Raw genomic sequence first — 20557 nt, forward strand, 5'->3', positions numbered from 1 at the left:
CTCAAGTTTTATTTCAGTTTAGAGAGCTGAGGCTCTGAAGATGCAGATAAATTCAGAAGCCCAGATGCTGTGGTTTTGTAGTGGCTGTGCTTTCCAGCCACCCTTCCTGGCTCTCAACTTGCTCCCAAGTTACAGATCSTGTTCAGACACTGTCACAATACAAGGAGATAAAGTGGGCCCCAGCACAAGGTTGGTTATTTTGTCTCGTTAAAGAGACAATTGTCCAGAATTGAGCTTTGAGAGTGCCCTGCACCTGGAGAGGCCTCAATGCCTTGGCAGAAGGTGTTCCAGGAGACAGGCAGGAGAGTGACACTCCCTGGGAAACAAGAGTTGTTTYTYGTWATCACATAAAGCCAACTTCCCCYAACTGMTATTAACTCTATCCTGGGATTGTCYTGGCAAGGCCAGMCTGCACTGAACTGKGCTTTAGGGATCAGTGGCTGCTTGAAGCTTCCCTTAGAAAAGGACAAGGCTGCAGTGTACCTGTTACCACCRTCTTCACGCCTTGAGAGCAGCCTGAGGTGAGGCAGGAGGGGTTGGCTGGTGCCCAACTGTACTGTACCTTTGAAGAAAACGAATTTGCCATCAGAGCGCTCATAGGCTGCGTCGATCTTTGCAGGGAGCCCCTTCCAGAACTGCTCAATCTGCATGGGATAGCCCTCCTGCACYCGGTTGTTGCGCAGACGCCAGAACCAGCGATCCTGAGGAAACCAGAAGCCTCTTGAGACTTTTATCTTATTTTTATCTCACAGCCAGACCTSGCTGGATCCCACATCCAGCACCACTAACCCCTGCCTTGGCCCCGGAACCATTACAAACACAAGTCCTGCTTCAGGTGACAGCTCTGACCCAGCCCTACGCTGTTTCCAGTGTGGGAAATGCAGCCCAAAGAGGGAGATGTTGTTTGATGGTGCTGTGAAAAAGGGTGGAAAGAAGGAGAGGGACAAGGAGCAGGGTGAAGGGAGTCCATAGCTGCAAGCATTGTGACCTCTCCATGTCTTGTCACTGAGGTGTCACCCTTGTCCTGGTTGAAGCTCAAACTCTCAGAGCCCAGGAGAGCCAGACAGCCTGAACATTACCTGGTGATGTTCAGGGTAATGGCACCAAGGGCTAAAGGGCTTGTGAAGGGCTAAAGGCACCAAGGAGTTATGAAATATCCCTTTAACATGAGATCATTATTTAAAGTTGCAGTGGCTGCTCAGGCATGAGCACGAGCAGSACAGAACCTGAGACTTCTCCCGGATACCACCCCAAACTTGAGCTAATTTCAGTTCAGGAACCTCCTGCAGCTGATGTGGTTTGTCCATTTAATGACCTTCAATATGTCCCCTCCACACCCACTGGGCAGAGTGAAAGCTACTGGTATTTTGGGAATGGGATTATGGATGTCCATGTTCAAGGCATTCTGAGGGGTTATTGAGCAAGGCCTCTCCTTCCTCCCTGGTATAGTTCACAAGGAAGGAGGACTCAAACTCCCCATGTAGGCTGAGTGCTCCAGAAGCCCCAGTTCCACACACGTCACCTCTGAGACACTGAGGCTCATTCCCAGAGAAGCTGCTCCGCCCCTGGAAGTGTTCCAGGACAGCTTGGATGGGGCTTGACCCAGTGGAAGATGTCCCTGTCCGTGGCAGGGRGTAGAACAAGATGGTCCCTGAGGTCCCTCCCAGCCCTACCACTCCAGGATTCTATGGGTAACTGTGGTTAGGTGCTGGTGTTGCTTCCTGGCTTCACAGGCAGCTCCTCACAGGTTTGGGGGTGTCTGAATTCTTTGCTAAGGCACCCAGTTCCACATTTTGGAGCATTTTGTAAATYCCATCAGGCTCTGTTTCCAAATATTGCAGAGCCAATCTGCTWACACGTCCTTCCAGTATTGCTCAGTCATCACCCTCAGAGGAACAGAGCTATTTTCACAAACATTTCAATTCTCACAACCAAATACTTCTATTAACCTTCTCCAGCATCAAAATTAAGGGAACACTTATGGGCAGGCAGGAAGTCTTAGTACCTTGAAAACAAACATTTCTCCTCTAAAGAGAGCCACGGTGTTAAAGTTGCCATCGCAGATGTTGGGTTTGGAGCCAGGGAGAGCTGGCCTGTCACCCAGAGGAGGGCTGGCAGGGCGTGGCTGCCTCTCGTGCTTTCTTTCCGAGGTGGAGTGAATTCTGCGAACAGGAAGAGTTGGTAAAGGCCTGGTTGGCTCCAGGGGCTCAATGGGAGGACCTAGAAGTGAAAAGGAAAACATTTAGCAAAATGGACAAGGCTCATTTTTCTGTGAGCTATAAAAGGCTGGATGGACAGCACTGCCAGGGATTTACACACTCCTGAGGCTCATTCCCTGGAAATGGGGAGCAGAACAAGGTGCATCCAACGTGAAAGCTTTCCCAAAACAGATGYATGGTGAGAACTGAAGAGCCAGGATGTTTTTGTAGGTCTTCCCAAGAAGGCTGGAGCTAAAAGGAAGGAGAAGCCGCACCAGTCACATTCCCAACTTAAATGAAATTGGTAACCCTTGAATAGAAATGTTTAGTAGACCATAAAAAAAGGCAACAAAAAACCCTAAAAACAAAAGCAAAACCAGAAAAAAAAAGTTAGGGTATGAACAGCAATGCTACATTGCAAAGGGAGCTGCAGGGAGTGCTCTATCACAGCTCAATGACCAGACTGTGCTTTCAGAGCTCCCTGGTCAACATCTGTGACAAGGGACCCCATCCCACTCAAGTGACTCACTCCCGGCACAACTCTGCCTTCACACCCTTGCCCAGCTCAGCTCTGGGGTCTGACAAGGCTGCAGGAATGTACAGAGCTATAAAATACAGAGTCAGACTGCAGCAGAGGGTGTAAACTGCCTGTGCCATAGGATGTTTTCATTGACAGTGACAAAATCTGGCCCAAGTCTCACTCAGAGAGCCACAYGTTTCTTGTAACTCCTCAGAGAAGGCCATGGGTTAATATGGCAATAAACTGAAGGCCTCCAGAGAAAGAGACTTTGGTGAACTTTGGATCTGAAGATGGTTTATTTGCAGGGATCGTGGTTTCAATGTCATTCTGAGCTTGCAGGATAAACCCCCACCTGTGGGCACTGGGGGCTGCCRTCCTGGGACAGTTTTGGTGTCACTGTTTGGGGCCAAGTGCTGCAGCCTGGCTGGGATGAACTGACCCTGGAGGAGGCTCATCCTCACAGCCTGCAAGAGTGACCCGAGCTGGGCACCTGCCCAAGGCCAGGAAGGGGTTTGTGAGCAAGGACTGAGGTACCCACGAAGGCAACACATGTGTGGGGTCAGAAGAGGCCTTCTGCAGATAAACATTTTGAATTATGCAGCCTGGAATGATGGTTTCAGAGTCCCTATGGCAGCTTAACTCTTACATGTTCCATTTTCAAAGGTTTCCTAAAATGGATGAGTGCTCAGCATATCCTGGAAGGGTGAAAACCTTTCAGGTCAGTGAAAACCCYCTCAGCTAATGACAAAGAAGCCACCAGAGAAAGCCACCACGCTAAATGTTCRTAAGGATGTGAGAGGAAGAATCTCGTGTGCAGCTTTCATGGATATTATGTTCCAAAAGTACCATTTGGATGGTAAAATCCAACTTCTTGTAGTACCAGGCCACAAACCTCCATCAGCAAGTCCAGTGACAAGCMCAGTGTTTCTGGGGCAGATACAGCCCATTTTCCAATTTCAAGCACAAAAAATCTTCTGTAATGCACAGTAAACTGCTCTGATGATTAAACCATGTCACAGCTGAAGTCTGCCTTATCCACTGCCTGAGTTTGTGCAGCTTTAAATTCAGAGTTTTCTTTCTTATGTCTGGTGCCTCAACATTTAATCATTTATAGATTATAGATCTTGACGGGRATGCTTTTAAAATTCTCCCTAATTAACTAAATAAAGCAATTCCTTTGGTCTGTGGCTGCAATGGCTTTTGGTTTTAAGATCTTGAGACTTGCAACTCTTTTCTAAAGMTTTTCAAATGGACAACTGTATTTCTTCAAGGCCACTTGTCCTCGTAATGTATTATTTTGTGCTATGTGCACTTATTAGCAACTACTTTTATTTACTTTATTCCAGAGCTTTCATAAAAGACATCAAATATTGTTCACAGAAATACTTTAGGGGAGGATTCTCYGTTGATGATTACCCTTGGGAAGCTGTGTACATGAAACGGATACAAGTATTATCCTGATGCTGTGTATCTCTCATCCCCTCYATTCTTATCTGGTCAGTGCCCAGTATTTCAGCTGACCATAGAATTTCCAAACTCTGACACTGCTGCCACWAGAGACCTATGTGTTTTCCCCAGATGGGATGCAGCCAAGGTCTGCAGGCAGTGCCTGAGGCAGGAGAGCAGGGCTGGGCCAGGCAGGGTGGGCACATCCCCAGCAGCGCTGCAGAGCAGCTCAGGAGGTGCTTTTGGAGGCCCCATCCTCTGCAATTGCTGTGCTTTTAGTSACACTCAAGTTCATTCAACACATCCTTTTTGGACCAAGCTAAACTTGAAGATACATTTCTGGAGCACATCCAGGGTGCTGCAGCTGCAAACAGACACCACAGGGTAAGARCTGACCCACAAAACCACCTTCTTCCTCAAAATGTGTACAAAGTGGGTGTCTCAGTCCTCAGCACCTGATTTATTTCACACCATCCCCGTGTTCTGCTGGATCTCCACGTGTGCTGCTGCTGTTCCTGCTGACACAGCTCACACACCCCCAGAACCCTCCTGAGGTCAAGGCAGCTGGGTTCTGTGTGGGCTGGAAGGCTCCTGGAGGCAGAGGGACATGCACAGGAGGGGCTGGGAGCGGGCAGAGAGGCCCCAGATTGACCCTGCACTGGACAGTGGGGTTCTGGTTTGTTCCCGTGGGAGAGGGATGCAGTGTCCAGCTCCTGCCTGGGACAGATAAAGGAGCAGGCAAGTGACAGTTTTGGRTGACAAAAATGGTACTTGGTGCCAGTGACAGAACCCAAATCAATGAAGACTGAAAAAGCAACAATTTCCGTGCTCAGTGAAGATGGAAATGCCTGCCTCAGGGAAGAGAAGCCTTGACTGGGACCTAAGCCAGGGGACAATAATCAGTGATTCACTGTGCATTGCAGACACTCATTCCAGCCCTTTCCCTCCTGTGCTGCCTTCCCCGCAGCTCTGAGGGGATGTGGCTGATAAATAACACTGGAAAACCTCTAATCCTGCCCTGCCTGACAGCATTCACCTGCCACCAGCCTGGCCCAAGGGCCAGCTATTGCCCATTGCTGCAGAAACACAAGGCAGGGGTCATTGGTCCTGTCCCTGCCATGYACTGACCAAACCAGAGATGCATTTCTGTCGCCAGAGGTGACCACAAGCAGTAAGATGAGGACGTGACATTAATTCCTTCTCCCTCTCCTTTAACAGAAAAACAGGGTGAGACAGGAATACAACCTAAACAAAAATTGATGAATGTGTCTGATGGGTCACAAAKASCCACTGGACACTGAAAACCTGACACAGAGAATCTGACAATAAGATGCASAATAGAGACTACAGTATTTTGCTTACTATGATGGAAATTTAGCATCACATTTGACTGGAGTTACTGATTCACTGTCTCTGCACAAGTGAGGATCACTCGTGTGCCCAGTCACAGTCACCCTCCCCTCTGCAGTCCTGTGCAGCTCCCCTGCTCCCCTTCAGTGCCCAAGGCCTGTCACAGTCACTTGTGGAGAAGAGGAAAGTTCAGACAGCACCCACAACCCAGGGGATCGTTGTAAAGGTTTTCATGAGCCCTAAGRTGGCACTGAAGCAGCACTCAGGGAACTGGCATGGCAGGATGGTGCCAAGCAGCAAGGATTCAGAGGAACCAGGGGTTTGCACTGAGGAAAACATTTGCTGGAACAGTGGAGACAGATCCCAAGTCAGGCCCTCCAAGGGAAGCTGGCCCTGTGCTGACTGCTGGCCATGGCCAAACCAGAGCTGGCACACTGCTCTGCAAAGGGACCTGGCCCTGGCAGGTGCTGCAGGGCGATCTGAAACCTGCTGGGATGCAGATTTTGTCATTTCACTTCTAATATTCCTCTTTACTGTCTTCCTCTGCCAGCCACAGATGTTTCCTTGCTATCTTTCACTCCTTTCTTTGTTTYTATAACCCAGGCCTTCTAATTCATTCTGATTGAAGGTTTGTCTCATGCTTACACAGATTGCCTTYTTATTTTTAATTGCTGCCTCCACTTTGGCCCCAAGTGTGGCTAAAGGTGGGAGGTGATCCTACAGCTGTGCACATGTGAAGAAAATACAGAAAACCTGGAAATGCCCAGGTCCAAGTGCTCCTTAGGCAGGATTTGGTGCAGCTATGGGGATGGGAAGGAGAAGCACAGCCTGCTCACTGGTGGAGGAAGATGCCAAGGCAGTGCAGAGCCCCACCTGGCCCCAAAGCAGAATGAGCAGACCCCATCCATTAGGGATGCTCTCCAGTCATTCCTACTCCAGACTCTCATCACAGTAAGTGCCTCCAGAACAGCCAAGGCAGGATGGAGCAGGTTTCCCAGCAGCAGAGATTAGTGTGAACAAAGAGGCACTTTGGAGGTGTTGGCTCTGTGGTTTTTAACACTGATCACACCCTCAGTGCTGTAACAGSGGAGCAGCACACACAAACCACGTCCTCTGTCACCACCAAGCAACTTCAGGGAATCAGACAGGAAAAAAAMCATCTAATTAGGAAAAAACTGACTGAGAGAGGTTATTGTATGGGGCTGCAAAYGGGCCTGAACCCATTATTCACCTCTTTATCATTGGGATCCCAGCACCAGAGCCAAGCCCACCCCTGGGACTGACCCTGCAGCCACTTCCACAYGGGAAGCAGGTAAGAAATCTCCTGGAGATGGGAAATCTACATTCTGGAAGGAAGCAGCTTGCTGGGACTTTACAGACACTGTGTGAAGAAGAAGAGTTTCTCCCTCTCTATCAGAACCAAGGCAAAGAATATGAGAATATCTGGGTCACAGCAGATCACCTTCAGAGTGTGATTCCACCTCTGGCACTTAGCCTCCTCCCTTCACGCTTCCTCTGCCGCAGACCATCTCAATACCAAGGTGACCTGTGAAGATAACACAGAGAGAGGAGGCRTTTAGGAGCCACTGTGTCGATAGTTGAGGACAAAATAGAATTGTGCTGTCCTCCTGGCTATTGACAGAGTGTTCCCTCAGCTGAACAGCACCTGCCTGGAGGCTCAGCTCCTTCCTGGCTCTGTGTTGCCCGAGCTGCCAGCACAGAGGAGAGGCTTTGGGTCAGCTCAGGGGAGAGAATGATCCACGTGCAAAGGTCTGTCCTCATCTTCTTAATATTCACTCCCAGAAGAAAACCATCCTCCAGACTACAGTTGTAGTTTGAGTAACACACAGGAGGTTTTTGGCTGCAAACAGCCGAGGTGCCTGTGTGTCTGCAGCACTGAGCCAGCTGGCCAGGTGCACAGGAAGGCTCCTTAGCTTCAAATCAGAGCTCACCACCACCAAGGGAGCCAGGGAGGTGAGAGAAGCCCACCCGGCTGCTCCACAGGCTCGGGGCAGTGACCCCCGTTCATTCTGCCACAAACTCCCAGAGCAGGGAGGATCACTGGATTAACTCATCCACAGAGCACTTGGCACTTCTGGCCTCAGCCTGCAGGGCTGAAGGGAATTCAGCTGTCTCACTTGGCCTGGGTCCCTGCCACAGTGTGGGACAGCCCCCAGCAGCCCCAGAACACCCGTGATCATCACTGGGTGGCAGAAAGGTTTCTTGAGCCCTTCTCACACAGACATTCTCCTCTGGATGACAAATGCCCCCAGGTGACAGCATCCACCTGGGTGACAAGCTTCCATGGCAGAAATTCTTGCTCTGAGCCAAAGGGAATGCTCTCCTCAATCATATGGAATGAGGTGATTCAGCTTGCACTTCACTTTTGGGTGCCAGAAGACTGAGTCCAAAATTCCCAGGCTTAGGCAGGCAAATCATGAGATGTTAGGGCTCTGCAAGATGCTCCAGTTTCCCTTTGGAAAAACTTTCAGAAGCCTGACATCAGCTCCCCAGGGAAACAGAACATTTTCCTRCACTCAGGAGGATCTGGAGGAAGAGACAAGTGTTTCCTGCCCAGCCACAACACACACCAGTGCTTCTCCATCAGCTGAGAAACCTCCCAGGAGAGATGGGCTCCCTCTCAGCCTCCCYGGAGTCCTCCAGGTTCAGGTGGAGCCCAAGAACAGCACCAGGAAYAGGCAGTTTCTCCCTGTGTTTCAGAGGAACGGGACTGAAGACCCGGTGAGACTCTGTGGATTCACCACAAGTGGAGTCTGGCGATTCCTGCTGGGTCCAACAGCGTCTGTGGGCAGGAAGAAAGGTGCAAATGAAGGGATGCAACTGAGAGAGGGGGTCTGGTATCTCTGCAACATCCAGAGCTGTGGCACCAGGGCAGATTCCATTCCTGATCTTCAAGCATTTTCCTTCCCCTCCCGTCCTGTGAGCATGGCATCACAGGGCACAGATCCACAGGTCTCAAATCTTGCAGCTTTTACAGGTGAGGCCTTGGATGTTTCTCTATTTCCTCCCCACGTCCAAGAGCACATTTCCAGAGAACATTTCCAGGTCCTGCATGGCAGCACATCTGGCTGCGATGGTCCCGCTCACAGCGCGGTGTCACCACAKGGAAATCTCTGCCAGCTTTTCCTGCTGCTCCCTCACAAACCACCCCACACACARGTGCAGTTTCGAAGGATCTGGGATGGTCCCAAGGGTGTGTGGGTGACAAGGATCCCCTGTGGCTGCCACTGGGAAAAGGGGAGGGGGTTATGGAACCTGTGTGTGCTGCGTGGGAGGGACGAGGTTGGCACAAGGTCCTGTCTGCTCACAGACCCTGCCCTGCTGATCCCGTTCCTGGGGTCASAGCTGCTGCTGTCCAGTGCCCTGGCCAGGGGCTGGAGTGGCTTTGTGGCCACCCTGGACTCAGCCCTCAGGGTGCTCTTCTCTCAAGAGATTGTGAGGCTGACACTTGCTCAGGGAGATTTGGGATGCCCCAGCCCCTCGAGGCTGTCTCCAGGCTCAGGGACCTGCTCTATGAGTGAGCAGGGGACCTGCTCTCTGTGCCCTCRGGCTTTGGAAGGGCCCTGCAGGCACCAGCCTGGCTGCCCAGCCCTGGGGACACCAGCTGTCCCTGCACATCCTGCCAGGCCCTCTGCTCCCCAGACAGTGCCACAAGAGCCACTCCCAGAGAGGGGCTGCTTCACCTCCCTCTGCAAACCAGCACTGAGAGCAGCACRTGAAGAACCACGGAATCACAGAGTCGGTGAGGCTGGAAGAGCCCTCTGAGAGGATTAGAGTCCAACCCCTGACCCAGCACTGCCAGTGCCACCACTAAACCCTGTCACCAAGTCCACATCCACACGTGTTTTGAATCTCTCCAGGGATGGTGGCTCCACCAATTCCTGACCACCCTTTTAATGAATAAATTTTCCCTAATCCCCAGCCTAAAAGTCCCCTGGCACAACTTGAGGCCCTTTCCTCTTGTCCCATCACTTGTTCCCTGGGAGAGCCCTGAGCCCCCTGGCTACACCCTCCTGACTGGACAGGGTGACCAGGGTGACCAGAACTGCTCAGGGTGACCAGAGCTGTACAGGGTGACCAGAACTGCTCAGGGTGACCAGAGATGCTCGGGGTGACCAGAACTGCTCAGGGTGACCAGAACTGCTCAGGGTGACCAGAGCTGCTCAGGGTGACCAGAGGCTGCTCAGGGTGACCAGAGCTGTACAGGGTGACCAGAGCTGCTCAGGGTGACCAGAACTGCTCAGGGTGACCAGAGCTGTACAGGGTGACCAGAGCTGTACAGGGTGACCAGAGGCTGCTCAGGGTGACCAGAACTGCTCAGGGTGACCAGAGGCTGCTCAGGGTGACCAGAACTGCTCAGGGTGACCAGAGGCTGCTCAGGGTGACCAGAGCTGCTCAGGGTGACCAGAGCTGTACAGGGTGACCAGAGATGCTCAGGGTGACCAGAGCTGCACAGGGTGACCAGAGGCTGCTCAGGGTGACCAGAGCTGCTCAGGGTGACCAGAGCTGCACAGGGTGACCAGAGCTGCACAGGGTGACCAGAGCTGCTCAGGGTGACCAGAGATGCTCAGGGTGACCAGCTCAGGCTCTGAGACAGCCACAGCTGAGCACCTCCCCTCTCTCCACCAGCAGTGCAGCTCCCCACAGCCCTGGCCTCAACACCACAAAGTCAAGAGGCAGCCCAACAGAATATCCAGGGGAACAACTCCTGGTACCACTCCCAGTTTAATTCCTTCCTGGGCGTGTCACTTGTGACACGGGCACATCAGTACAGAGGGAGACATCCTTGTGAACAACACACATGAAGAAGAGTCCTGCTGTTTTCTTGTTTTATCAAGAACATGCTGCAGAAGATGGGGATTTTGCTGGCTTGTGTTGAGCTCTGTCACACAGGGAGCTGCTGGCCTCGTCCTCAGCAGCTCAAAACTGGAAGTAACATTTTCAACATTGACCTCATATTAATCAGCATGAAGCACAAACAGAAGGTTCACATCACCCGCTGTCTCTTTGGGTGAGTTTTGAAATAAATTCAGTAACAAATTAAAAGTTCAACAAATCATTATATGACAGATCTAGACATATTTCTTTTCTAATGGGTAGACACAGATACAACACGAAATGCATTTGAAATGCATCATTCTCAAAAGAAGGAGACAAAATGGSCTTCAGGTTTAGTAGAGCCTCTGCTCTTTGTTCTAGCAACTTCAGTGGAATGAAAAGTTGGAAGTTTTAATTATAATTATTTTTTTAAAAGGATGCTACAGGCAAGACAGTGGCTCTATGACTGACCTTGCAGAGTAGGTTCCTAAATATTGTAATATTTTATTATCATATATATTTAWTATAATACACATTGAGCACATGCTGCTGCACTGTAGAGAAAGCATCAGCAAGAAAACAGGAGATTTTGGGGCTTGGAGAGGTTCTCTGGCAAATGGCCTTTTGGCATTCCCAAGGCACAACAAAGCAGAGTGGCACTGTGGAAATAAGAGGCATTAGTTGAATGTTCCTGCTAAAGCTACAAGAAGGATATTTCAGCAGGACCCTCTCAGTTTTAAGATCAGATGAAGGGTTCTGTTCTTCCACCTTCAGTTCCAGAGAGAAATATCCCCTGCATTTCCCACAATTTCTTTGTGAACCATAAAAACCCAATTTTAAATTCAACTTTATTCTTTGGACTGTAACTGCGTAATAAGTGCTGAAATCTCTACTTGAGGAAGCAAAGCTCCTGCTGCAGAAGCTGCTCCTTCTTYTCCCCACAGGATGAGTTCTCTCTACAGCCCCTAACACCATCCCCAGCCCACTCCAGCTCGAAGGCCTCAGAGCCCCATTTCAGGGAGTGCTGGTCCCTGATCACCAGCTCAGCCCCTGGTGATCTTGGCTTGAATCCCAAAAGTGAAGTAGAAGGCTGTCAGTTCCTTATCTGCTCCCTTTCCAAAAACATGTCTGAAACCAGAGAAACTAGTCATTTTTTTTTTCTCTATTGTACTTTCACTGTCTGCAACAAATTATGGTTTGTTTTTTTTTTCTTTCTGATTAGTCACAAGTCACAGGAAGTAAATCAACATTTAAAAATTGAAACAGTGCAATGACATTTTGGCAGCTACAAGAAATGAACAATTAGGTCTTAATTACTACTTAGTTAAAATTCAACACTGACTACGCCAGCACTTTATTTCAAAACCCTCCAGAGACTCTGCCATCCTGAGCACCAGAATGTACTATGATAAAATATTAATAATTAAATGATACCATAGGACAATTGCCATGCAACTTCAGCCTTGTGAGGAGGGGAAGGGGAAGGGGAAGGGGAAGGGGAAGGGGAAGGGGAAGGGTTCCCCTGGGTGTAGTTTAAGCCATCTCATTTCACATGTTGCCCTTTACTTGGATCTCTGCCTCACACTGAGGCTGGATTGCACCCTACAAGTGCCTGGTTTTTCCCATTGCCTGCACCAGTCAGAGGAATTAGCTCAAAAAGAGACTTTTCCAGGCATTTGCACTTGAACAAACAAATCTCAGCCCAGTCACAAAAAACAAAAACCAAATCTGACTCAAACAGCTGAGATACAGATGAGACCACAAAAGTCTTGSTGCACTTAAAAGGTCTTAGCACAAATTTTCTGAGCAGCAATTTCAAATTCACCACCAGATCACTGTTGCAAACAYTGACTCGTGTCAGGCCTGCCACCAATCCCTGCAGCAAGCCCTGAGAAACACCAGCTTTCCCACTGACAACCACCTCACAAGTATTTTGTTCACCTTTGATTCATACCATATCTGCTCTACTGCTTCCAGCAGCCAATATTTGACTCCAGTTGAACAGCTACAAAGCACAACTGCTCTGTGCTACATGGATTAAGGAACCTCTCTGCCAAAACTTGTACTTCCCACAATGAAATCAGGGCTGTTTCACAAAATCTATTTTCCACAGGCTGATACAGAATGTCCATTAGTCTCAGTCTCCCCTTGAGCTCCTAAAACCTGGATTTGTCTTTACTCTCCTACTTTTTAACCTGGATTTGTCTTTACTCTCAGTCTCCTTCAGCCAGTAAATCTGCAAGTTCCTGTCCTCACACCCTGCTGTCCATGATCCCATCACACAGCACTACATCATCTCCAGCCCTTTAGTTTTCTCCCATAATCTCTCTGCCCCCTTTTTTTATTTTCCTTGAGCCCAACATCTTTGTGGTACAGGTTGTCAAACATGTTGAGCTGGAGATTAAAAGAAGCAAAGTGCTCCCTAAGCAGATCCAAACTTTTTTTCCCCTACTTTCTATATAATGAGAAAAAAAATGAGTACATAAATACCTTTTACCTTTCCTTGACATTCCAGGCTCTTTGCATTCATTCCCTTTATTTGCACTGGTCCTGGGCAAACCTTGAGTTCAGCAAAGCCTGTTTWTCCCTTTGCAAGTGCTCCTTGATTTGGGGACACAGCGAGGGATGGAGCAGCAGTGGGATCAGAGGTTTGGTTATCCTGACTCGTGCAGCWGTGTGGATGGAGGGTTTTAAAGAGTTCCCCTCTGGGCTCAGGCAGCAAATCCAGCTGAAGGCATTTGGGACCGACTAAAACACTCCCTAGGCTCAAACCCGCTGTAAGGAGAGGAGTAGACAGGGTTGCTCACCGTAGATTTTCTGAATTCCTTGGAGGTCATCCTGGGGCAGTTTGAAGTTGTGTGTCTCCATGTACTGGTAGAAAGGGGCCATGATGGCGCTGGGGTCGTTGGAGTGCTCCAGCCCCAGCGCGTGGCCCAGCTCGTGCACRGCCACCAGGAAGAGATCGTTCCCTGTGGGAAGAAGGCACAGCCWGGTTAGCACACACAGCCCCAGCCAGCCCAAACCCCTCCTGCCCAGGAAGCCAGAAGAAAATGCTTTGCTCTCCTACTGCACAGCAGGTCACAGTGCYAGGGTCAGATGGTTTTAGTCCCCAAAGTCTGCACAGACACTTGTCTCAGAATGGACCTGAGGCCTCTGCCCCAGCACAGGTCAAACAGGTGGTGCCTGGAGTGAAAGGACACTGACTGTAGACTCTTTTGTCTACAGAAAATGGCTAAAAAATCACCACTGATCCCACAGGCTCCTTATGCAAGTGCTGCCTGGAGAGGTGAGAGCACGGCCAGTCTGCTGATCTATGGTGGRGTGGGTGCTTTGTGCCCCTTCTGGGTCCTCTGGTGTCGTGCTCTGATCTGACCTGGCCCAACAAATCCGCAGGGAGGTCTGAAGGCACCTGGCAAGGCAGAAGGAAGGACAGAGGAGCCCAGGACAACACCCACWATCCCATGTGGGCAGCCCCATCTCCTCCAGCACAGGCTCCTCAACGTGCACTTACTCTGCTGGACCCCTGGCACTGCCACGTGTGCAGGAGCTGAGCACAGGGAGCTCCATCCTGCCCCATTCCCACACAGGGAAAAGGCTGGGATGGACCCCAGTGGTGGAAGACAGAAGGAGGAAGGAGGAGAGAAGGGTCAGGACTGTCCCCGAGCAGAAGAGGAAGGGCTGAGRAGCCCTGTGTGGTGCAGAAGCTGGGAGCAGGGTGAGGTATGGGTACCTTCAGCTCCACAGGCACACATTCCTCTTCAGTCCCACGGCTCTGGGACCACATCTCCTGGATCTGGTGCGGTCCCTGGGTGTCCTACTCCGTGAGGGCACTGGGGGTGACCCAGGCAATACTTTGCAGGGACGAAGGCCCAGACAGCAAGGACTGACACGAGGGTCTCCTCACGCCAGTAAAATGTCTGAGCCCTCAATTCTGCCTGAATTCAGGCTCCTCTGGGTTTGGTTTTTTATGGCAGGGCAGAAACCWAAAGCACTTGCAATCAGCTGGCAGTGGCTGCTCTGCAGCATCTCCCTGCACCTTCAGCCTTGGAGGTACCAAAGCTCAGCTCTGTGCACACAGCTGAGCTCTCCCTGAGACAGGAGATGCAACAGTGGCTCACAGAGAACAATCTCCCCTCTTTAGTTATTGCTTCACTGTTATCCATAAAATCGTGACAAAGCAGGTTCAGGGGACTGTGAGTCTCCACAGCAGGGAACTCTGCCAGCATCTGAAGATACCTGCAGTCAGTATCAAACAGTGCTCCCCCGGCCACACACACCTCCCCAAAAACGTTAAATGCTCTAAACATCTGAGTTGGAGAGTGAAAGCATCTGAMTATGCAAGACAGGTTAATATATACAAATGCATTTCATATAAATGTTCAAATACAAATGTTCAAAAGCRTATACAGCCTAAAATTTAGCCACATATTTATGCCAAGTTTTAGAATTTCTGTATTTGGGAAATCCAAATGGAGACCTACTTAGTAMTTTTTTCTCATCTGTTGCTGAAAARTCMGGTGTGTGCAGAACAAGTCAATGCAATGTCCAACAGGGCAGTATAAAATGCATTAAGTAGGTTTATGGGAAAGTCTGGAAGACTGATCACTCTTCATGGGTTTTCAAAAACACTCAGGCTTAGAAGATGCACCCAGATTACAAATGGRATTCAGAGATTCAATGTCCTCTTGCAAAATTTAATGGATTTACCATCTTGTATCACTTACATGCTCACRAAAGCATCATTTTCACTGCTGCCACAACTACTCACACATGGAAGTTCACAGTAAAGGGTCACTCATTGCAGAGCTGACCTCGTGAGACTGCTCATCACTCACCACGGGTTCACAGGGACATCCTCCCTGACCAATTTGGTGGCATTTTCCTCCTTGCTGAAGTATCTGCAGTATTTGTGCTGCCAGCACATCTAGAACTTGCCTCTATGTAAATCTGCATATAAATCTATGAAAGTGACTTGTCTGTGTGCTACACCTTTATCAGTAGTGTAAGATCAGGCACTATCCCAAGTTAAATTAGTTTTAAATAGCTTTCAATCACTTGTTCCTGCCCAAAACAAATGCCAGACCACTTTACAGGTGGAAAACAAATCCCACAGACTCACAGGGCAGTCGAGGCTGGAAGGCACCTCTGGAGAGTWTCCAGTCCAATGCCCAGCTCAAGCAAGATCAAGTAAATCAGGTTCTCTTGCCAGGTTTTGAGTGCCAGGTTTCTCGGAGTGGGAAGCCCCGCACAGGGCACTCCAGATGTGCCGAGCAGAAAGGAAGGATCATCTCCCTGCTGGCACTGACCTGCTGGCAATGCTCTTCCAGAGGCAGCCCGGGATGCTGCCGACTCAGGTTCAACTTGGTGCCAGCCAGGAGCCCCCAGTCCTGCTCTGCAAAGCTGGCCCAGTCCCTGTGGGCTGTGCATGTCCCCTTGCTCACCCTGCTCAGGTTCCTGCCAGCCCGTTCCTCCAGCCTCTTGYGGTCTCTGAATGGCACCATCACCATGCAGTGTTACCAGCCACTCCTCCAAATTTCTGTCATCTTCAAAGTGGTTGAATGTGCCCTCTGCTGCATCACTGATGTCACCTCATCAAGGTGACAGTACTGAGCTCATGCAAGCCCTCTGACACACACCCTGAACTCCTCCATCTCACGGCTACTGCAGCCAAGGTCATGACTGATCTTCACATTACCCACATTTCTTCAGGTATCAGGTCCAGCAGGTCATCTGTCATTATTGGCTCCCTGATCACCAGTGAGACAGCCAGTAAGAGTTCTGTGACCATTAGCAAGACCAGGAAAATGAAGGCTCACTCCCGAGGAAGCACCTCAACCACCATGGTGGTCAGTCAAGCCAGCTCTTCCACTACAGAACAGAAACACCTTCTCCCAGCTACCCTTAGGAAACACAGACAGCTGTGGAAAACACCACAGCTTTAAATCACCACTTTGACTGGCAGGTGTGTGTGAGGATGTCACAGAGCACAGAAAATGTTGGCTGGGAAGCTTTCTTGCAACTAGAGGTAAGAAACTCTCCAAGAAATGAACTGTCCCAGTTCCAGCACAGTCACAGCAGGCAGGTCAGGGGAAAAACTCTCCTCCTCCATGGCCAGGAGGCCACCCAAACCAGAGCAGTGATGAACAAGGGGCAGTGGCTGAAGCAGATAAAACAGAGCTAAGGAGAATTTCTAGGAAGTGAACTGACCCCCACAGAAAGCAGGACAAGAAGCTCCCCTTGGTTCTCTCCAAGCACTCTGATTCTCAGTGCTGTGGTTGCTTCTCATCTGCTTTTGCTGAAAGGCAGTCGAACAGCAGTAGCACACACGGCTCCCTCTCCTGCTCTCTGCCCTGGCCAGGAATTCCTCACCACTATTTCATCCCCTCACCTTTCTCCTCCAGCCTCCTCAGACACATCTGTCATTCTCTTCCTTCCAGCATGGCCCKTTCATCTCCCTTCTCCACCCTGCTGTACACTCTGAGAGTTCRGTCCCAGCTCTGAAACAACTGAGTCATTGTCAGAGAGCAAGCGGGACAGCATTTCCTGGGAAGRGGTGATGGGAGGAAAACGTCTATGAACATTTCAGAAGCTCAGAGTTCTCGAAAATCCAGCTCTGGATTCATCATTCTATTTCTCTTGAAAAGTCACTTGATATCAATAACAACATTAAGCAACAAGTTCCCTTTATTATTGCTCATGGTAGGGAATTTCATAGCATGGAAGAGAACATGTTTATTTCCTTTTGAAAGGGTGGGCTAGGATTTGCTCTGAAAATACTGAGGCATAAAACTGCCAATGTGGTTCTCTCCTCCCACAGCACTCGAGAACTCTTTGTGTTCTCACCCACTGCTGAGCTGGAGCAGTCTGGAAAGGAGCTTGCACCTCTCACATTGTTTCAGTTGGTTCTTGAACACACAGSGAGGTTTCTGACCTTCCAGTTTTCCACATATCTCATCCAAACAGCATTCCCAATAATGTCCATCTTCCTGGAGCAAGATTCAGATGGAGAGCTAACAGCCCAGCTTGATGCTTTGCTATTCCTACGGAAACAAAGTCAGGCAGTGGGATGGAGCTCCTTAATCCCCCCTTCAATCCACTCACCCAACTCAAGAAAATCTTGTACTCAGAGTGTCCCAGCCACCTGGGTAAGAGAGTGGGGTGGAGAAGGAACTGACTGCTCTTGCTCCATGCTTGCAGGAAAGGGTCCCAAGAGAAATACAACAATTTTTGCTMATTTGCACCACCTGTATTAAATAAACAGGTCTGGTCAGAGACCAGCCTGAGCTTCCTCCTTCCCGATTCTCAGGAGGCAGWCAAAAGTCCACCAAGAGGGAGAAGGATCCTGTAAAACTGGGGGATTTAAGTTGGCACACTGAGTGAAACAGTCTGACCTGCTATGCTAAACATAAAGACACACAGGTAATTTAGTTTTGAAGTTGCTGATGTGTTCATCTTGCTAAGCACAACGTTAACACCACAGAAAATGACAACTGAGGACACACCTATAGCACTGTAAAAGCACCCTCCTTTATCATGATGCCACACCAAGTGAATACACTGCTTACCTAACATCCAGCTCAATAGCTCTACACAACTTGAAACAAAGGCTTAAGTAAAATTTTCTTAATTAAAAGCAATCTGTGTTCAGGACAAACCTCATTAGCTGGTGTGCTCCCAGTTGAGCTAACTTACTTCAGATAAATTGCAATATAATCCCACATCAAACCCAGCTCTCTCAAATGGTTTGTAATGTTCTACCTTTCCCTGCAGAGTTAAGAAACACATGGTTTTATTGCAACAACACAGAGAACACTGGAATCATAAATAAACGGATTTATGTTTCATCTTTATTCAACTCTCAATCTCCATCCCTCCTGATTCTTTGATTTTAATCTTCCTCTGGAAAAAAACATTTAATCAGGCAACAGACACCTTGAGACAGCTTTTCTTTGTGAAGTTGCCAGCACAGACACATTCTTGTATCATTTCAGTTCATTTAACCATAAAAATCCACATCAAAACACTTGATTTGGCGAAGTTACTCACTGAATAACTGCTGTAGGTCATTGAAGCCTCTCAGAACAGTGCCTGTCAGCTCCCAGCAGCAGGTCACAGGGACTCCAATGGCAGTGCCATCAGTTATTGCCACCAGTGTTTGTCCCTGAGCACAGCTGTGCACGGAGCTGTACAGAGCGAGGGCAGGCTCCGGAGTGCACACAGCACTGGGGGTTGGAAATCCAGGACACAGCTTCTAAGGCAACAGAAGTGCAAGTAATCTTGCATATCTGATTAACAGGAGAAAAGAGACCGTGAATCTCTGCTCTTTGTCATGCTAGTTTTATACTTTATGAACTGCATCACTCTGCCACACATCTACGTATTGCAGTGTATTCAGACACAATTAAAAAGGCATAGGAAGGTTATATTTTGAAATTTTATTAAAGCAAGAATGATACTGAGAAAGTCAGGTGATTGRTTGTGTGTGACAATAGCATGCTTCAGGTAATTACAGAAGAGATGGTGTGAACTGAACATGCTTTAATTASACTAAAATGATCCTTCCACCCCGACAGCCACACAGAGACAACTGCTGCCCAAGCACAACTTAAAGAAGCTTTAGGGCTACTCTAAGCTATGCCTTGGTTCTTGTATCTTCAGACCTAGTAGGTCTRACCTGTCAAACAGAAGAACATGTGATTTGTCTGAGCTCCTCCATTCACCTCCATCACATGCTCTGCTCAAGGAAAGCTTTTCAGTCTTCTGAAGATCCTGAAGAAGGGGTGATACTGCTCTGTGCAATTCTGTGGAAAACAGCTTTTCCATCTAGAAATGAAGAAAATACAAGTTAAAAAGAAATACAGGTATCACTTTGCTCATAAGCGATTACCGATTGGTGAGGCAATGAAGATGCTGCATCTCAAGGAATTAAAGAAAATTCTGAAGAGTGTCTAAATCTGGTGAGTGTCTGTCTTTCACTGGAGAAGGAAGGGGTGATCTGCAGTTTTAACACCAACTGTACCACAGCCAYGTTAAACTGACCCCCACAAGATCAAGTGGCTGCAGAAGGACAAAGAACCACATTATGTTACCACCATGAAAGGTAATTTGCCTTTATTGACCCTGAAAGGGCTGGTAGCTGTGCTGTACACCTTTTTAATGGTGAAAGCTGTGCTTTATCTGATGTGCACAGATGGTACTGTGAGGACAACCTCCTGTGGAAATTCAGAGGAAAAATATRAACTAATTGTCTGGAATGGTGAGACCAAAACATACAGAGTGGGAAGCCAGTGGAATAAGAGTGTCCTGCTGAAAAATTAACCCTGTCTTTCACAAGTGTAGGTTGTAATTCGATAAACAATTCAGTATCAAAGAATTATTAATCCCAAAATGAATATTCCTATTTGCCTATAACCACAAAGAATTTGGTAGAACAGATGGTAAAGTACTAAAGAAAAAAGAGAAACATGAAAAATGCAGGACTTTCATACCATCAGTATTGAAAAGAAGCTATTATTTACATTTTAAAAGTATTTAAATACAGCAGGGTCTAGAGACAGAGTTCAGTCCTGACCCAGCTATGGAAAACTGGAAAGTAAATAAAAAACCCCAGGTCCTGGCACAGGCAGCATGGATAAACCAGTTTGTGCTATTTGGAATCCTTTTCTGACCATCAGGTTGAAATGATATTTAATTCCTGATGCTGGCAACAGAGCAAGTGCTGCTCTGGAAGCTGTGAGAGTAGCTCAGTGCCACAGAGAGGGTGTTTTCTACCAGGAGACTTTCTCTCTTTGTCCTCCCCTGACACAGAAGTTCCTGATGGGGCTGTAAAGACTGAGTAGGACTGAGCCAGGAGAGAGCTGGAATGGAAGAGATTCCTCCCCACCCCTGAGTCATATTCTTGGTGATTTTGGGTAGAGAAGGCAGTTCCAATCAAACTGTTTTCAAATCTTGAGCTCTTTTTCAGAAACAGGAGATAAAAGAAAGTAACTAAACAACTCCCAAATTTGCTGCTTCGGTGTGATGTCATAATCCAGAATATTTGTATCATTTCCCTGCTGATGCTACAATCCACCTCTGCCTGTGGTGACCTGCAAATTCTTTTCAAGAATTCCTCTATTTTTCTTCTTTTTCTTCCTGATGGCCTGTTATTTTTCTCTTCCCCTCTTCCGCAAGTGGAATGCAGCAAGTTTATCAAAGACACTCC

General features: G+C 48.6%; 1 protein-coding gene across 1 annotated transcript in view; it reads right to left on the reverse strand.

Moving 5' to 3' along the window:
* The window catches only part of MMP24 (matrix metallopeptidase 24), a 43037-nt gene that overhangs the window by 5250 nt on the left and 17230 nt on the right, over positions 1–20557 (reverse strand). Inside the window, exons 4-6 of the mRNA XM_057385319.1 lie at positions 13161–13322; positions 2006–2220; positions 563–701 (exon numbers count right to left, since the gene is read on the reverse strand). Of these exons, the coding sequence (XP_057241302.1) occupies positions 563–701; positions 2006–2220; positions 13161–13322 (516 nt within the window). The remainder of the gene's footprint in view (positions 1–562; positions 702–2005; positions 2221–13160; positions 13323–20557) is intronic.

This window comes from Malurus melanocephalus, unplaced genomic scaffold, assembly GCF_030028575.1.
Source record: "Malurus melanocephalus ecotype Western Australia unplaced genomic scaffold, MMel_1.1 scaffold_810, whole genome shotgun sequence".
In the NCBI taxonomy this organism is placed as follows: Eukaryota; Metazoa; Chordata; class Aves; order Passeriformes; family Maluridae; genus Malurus; species Malurus melanocephalus.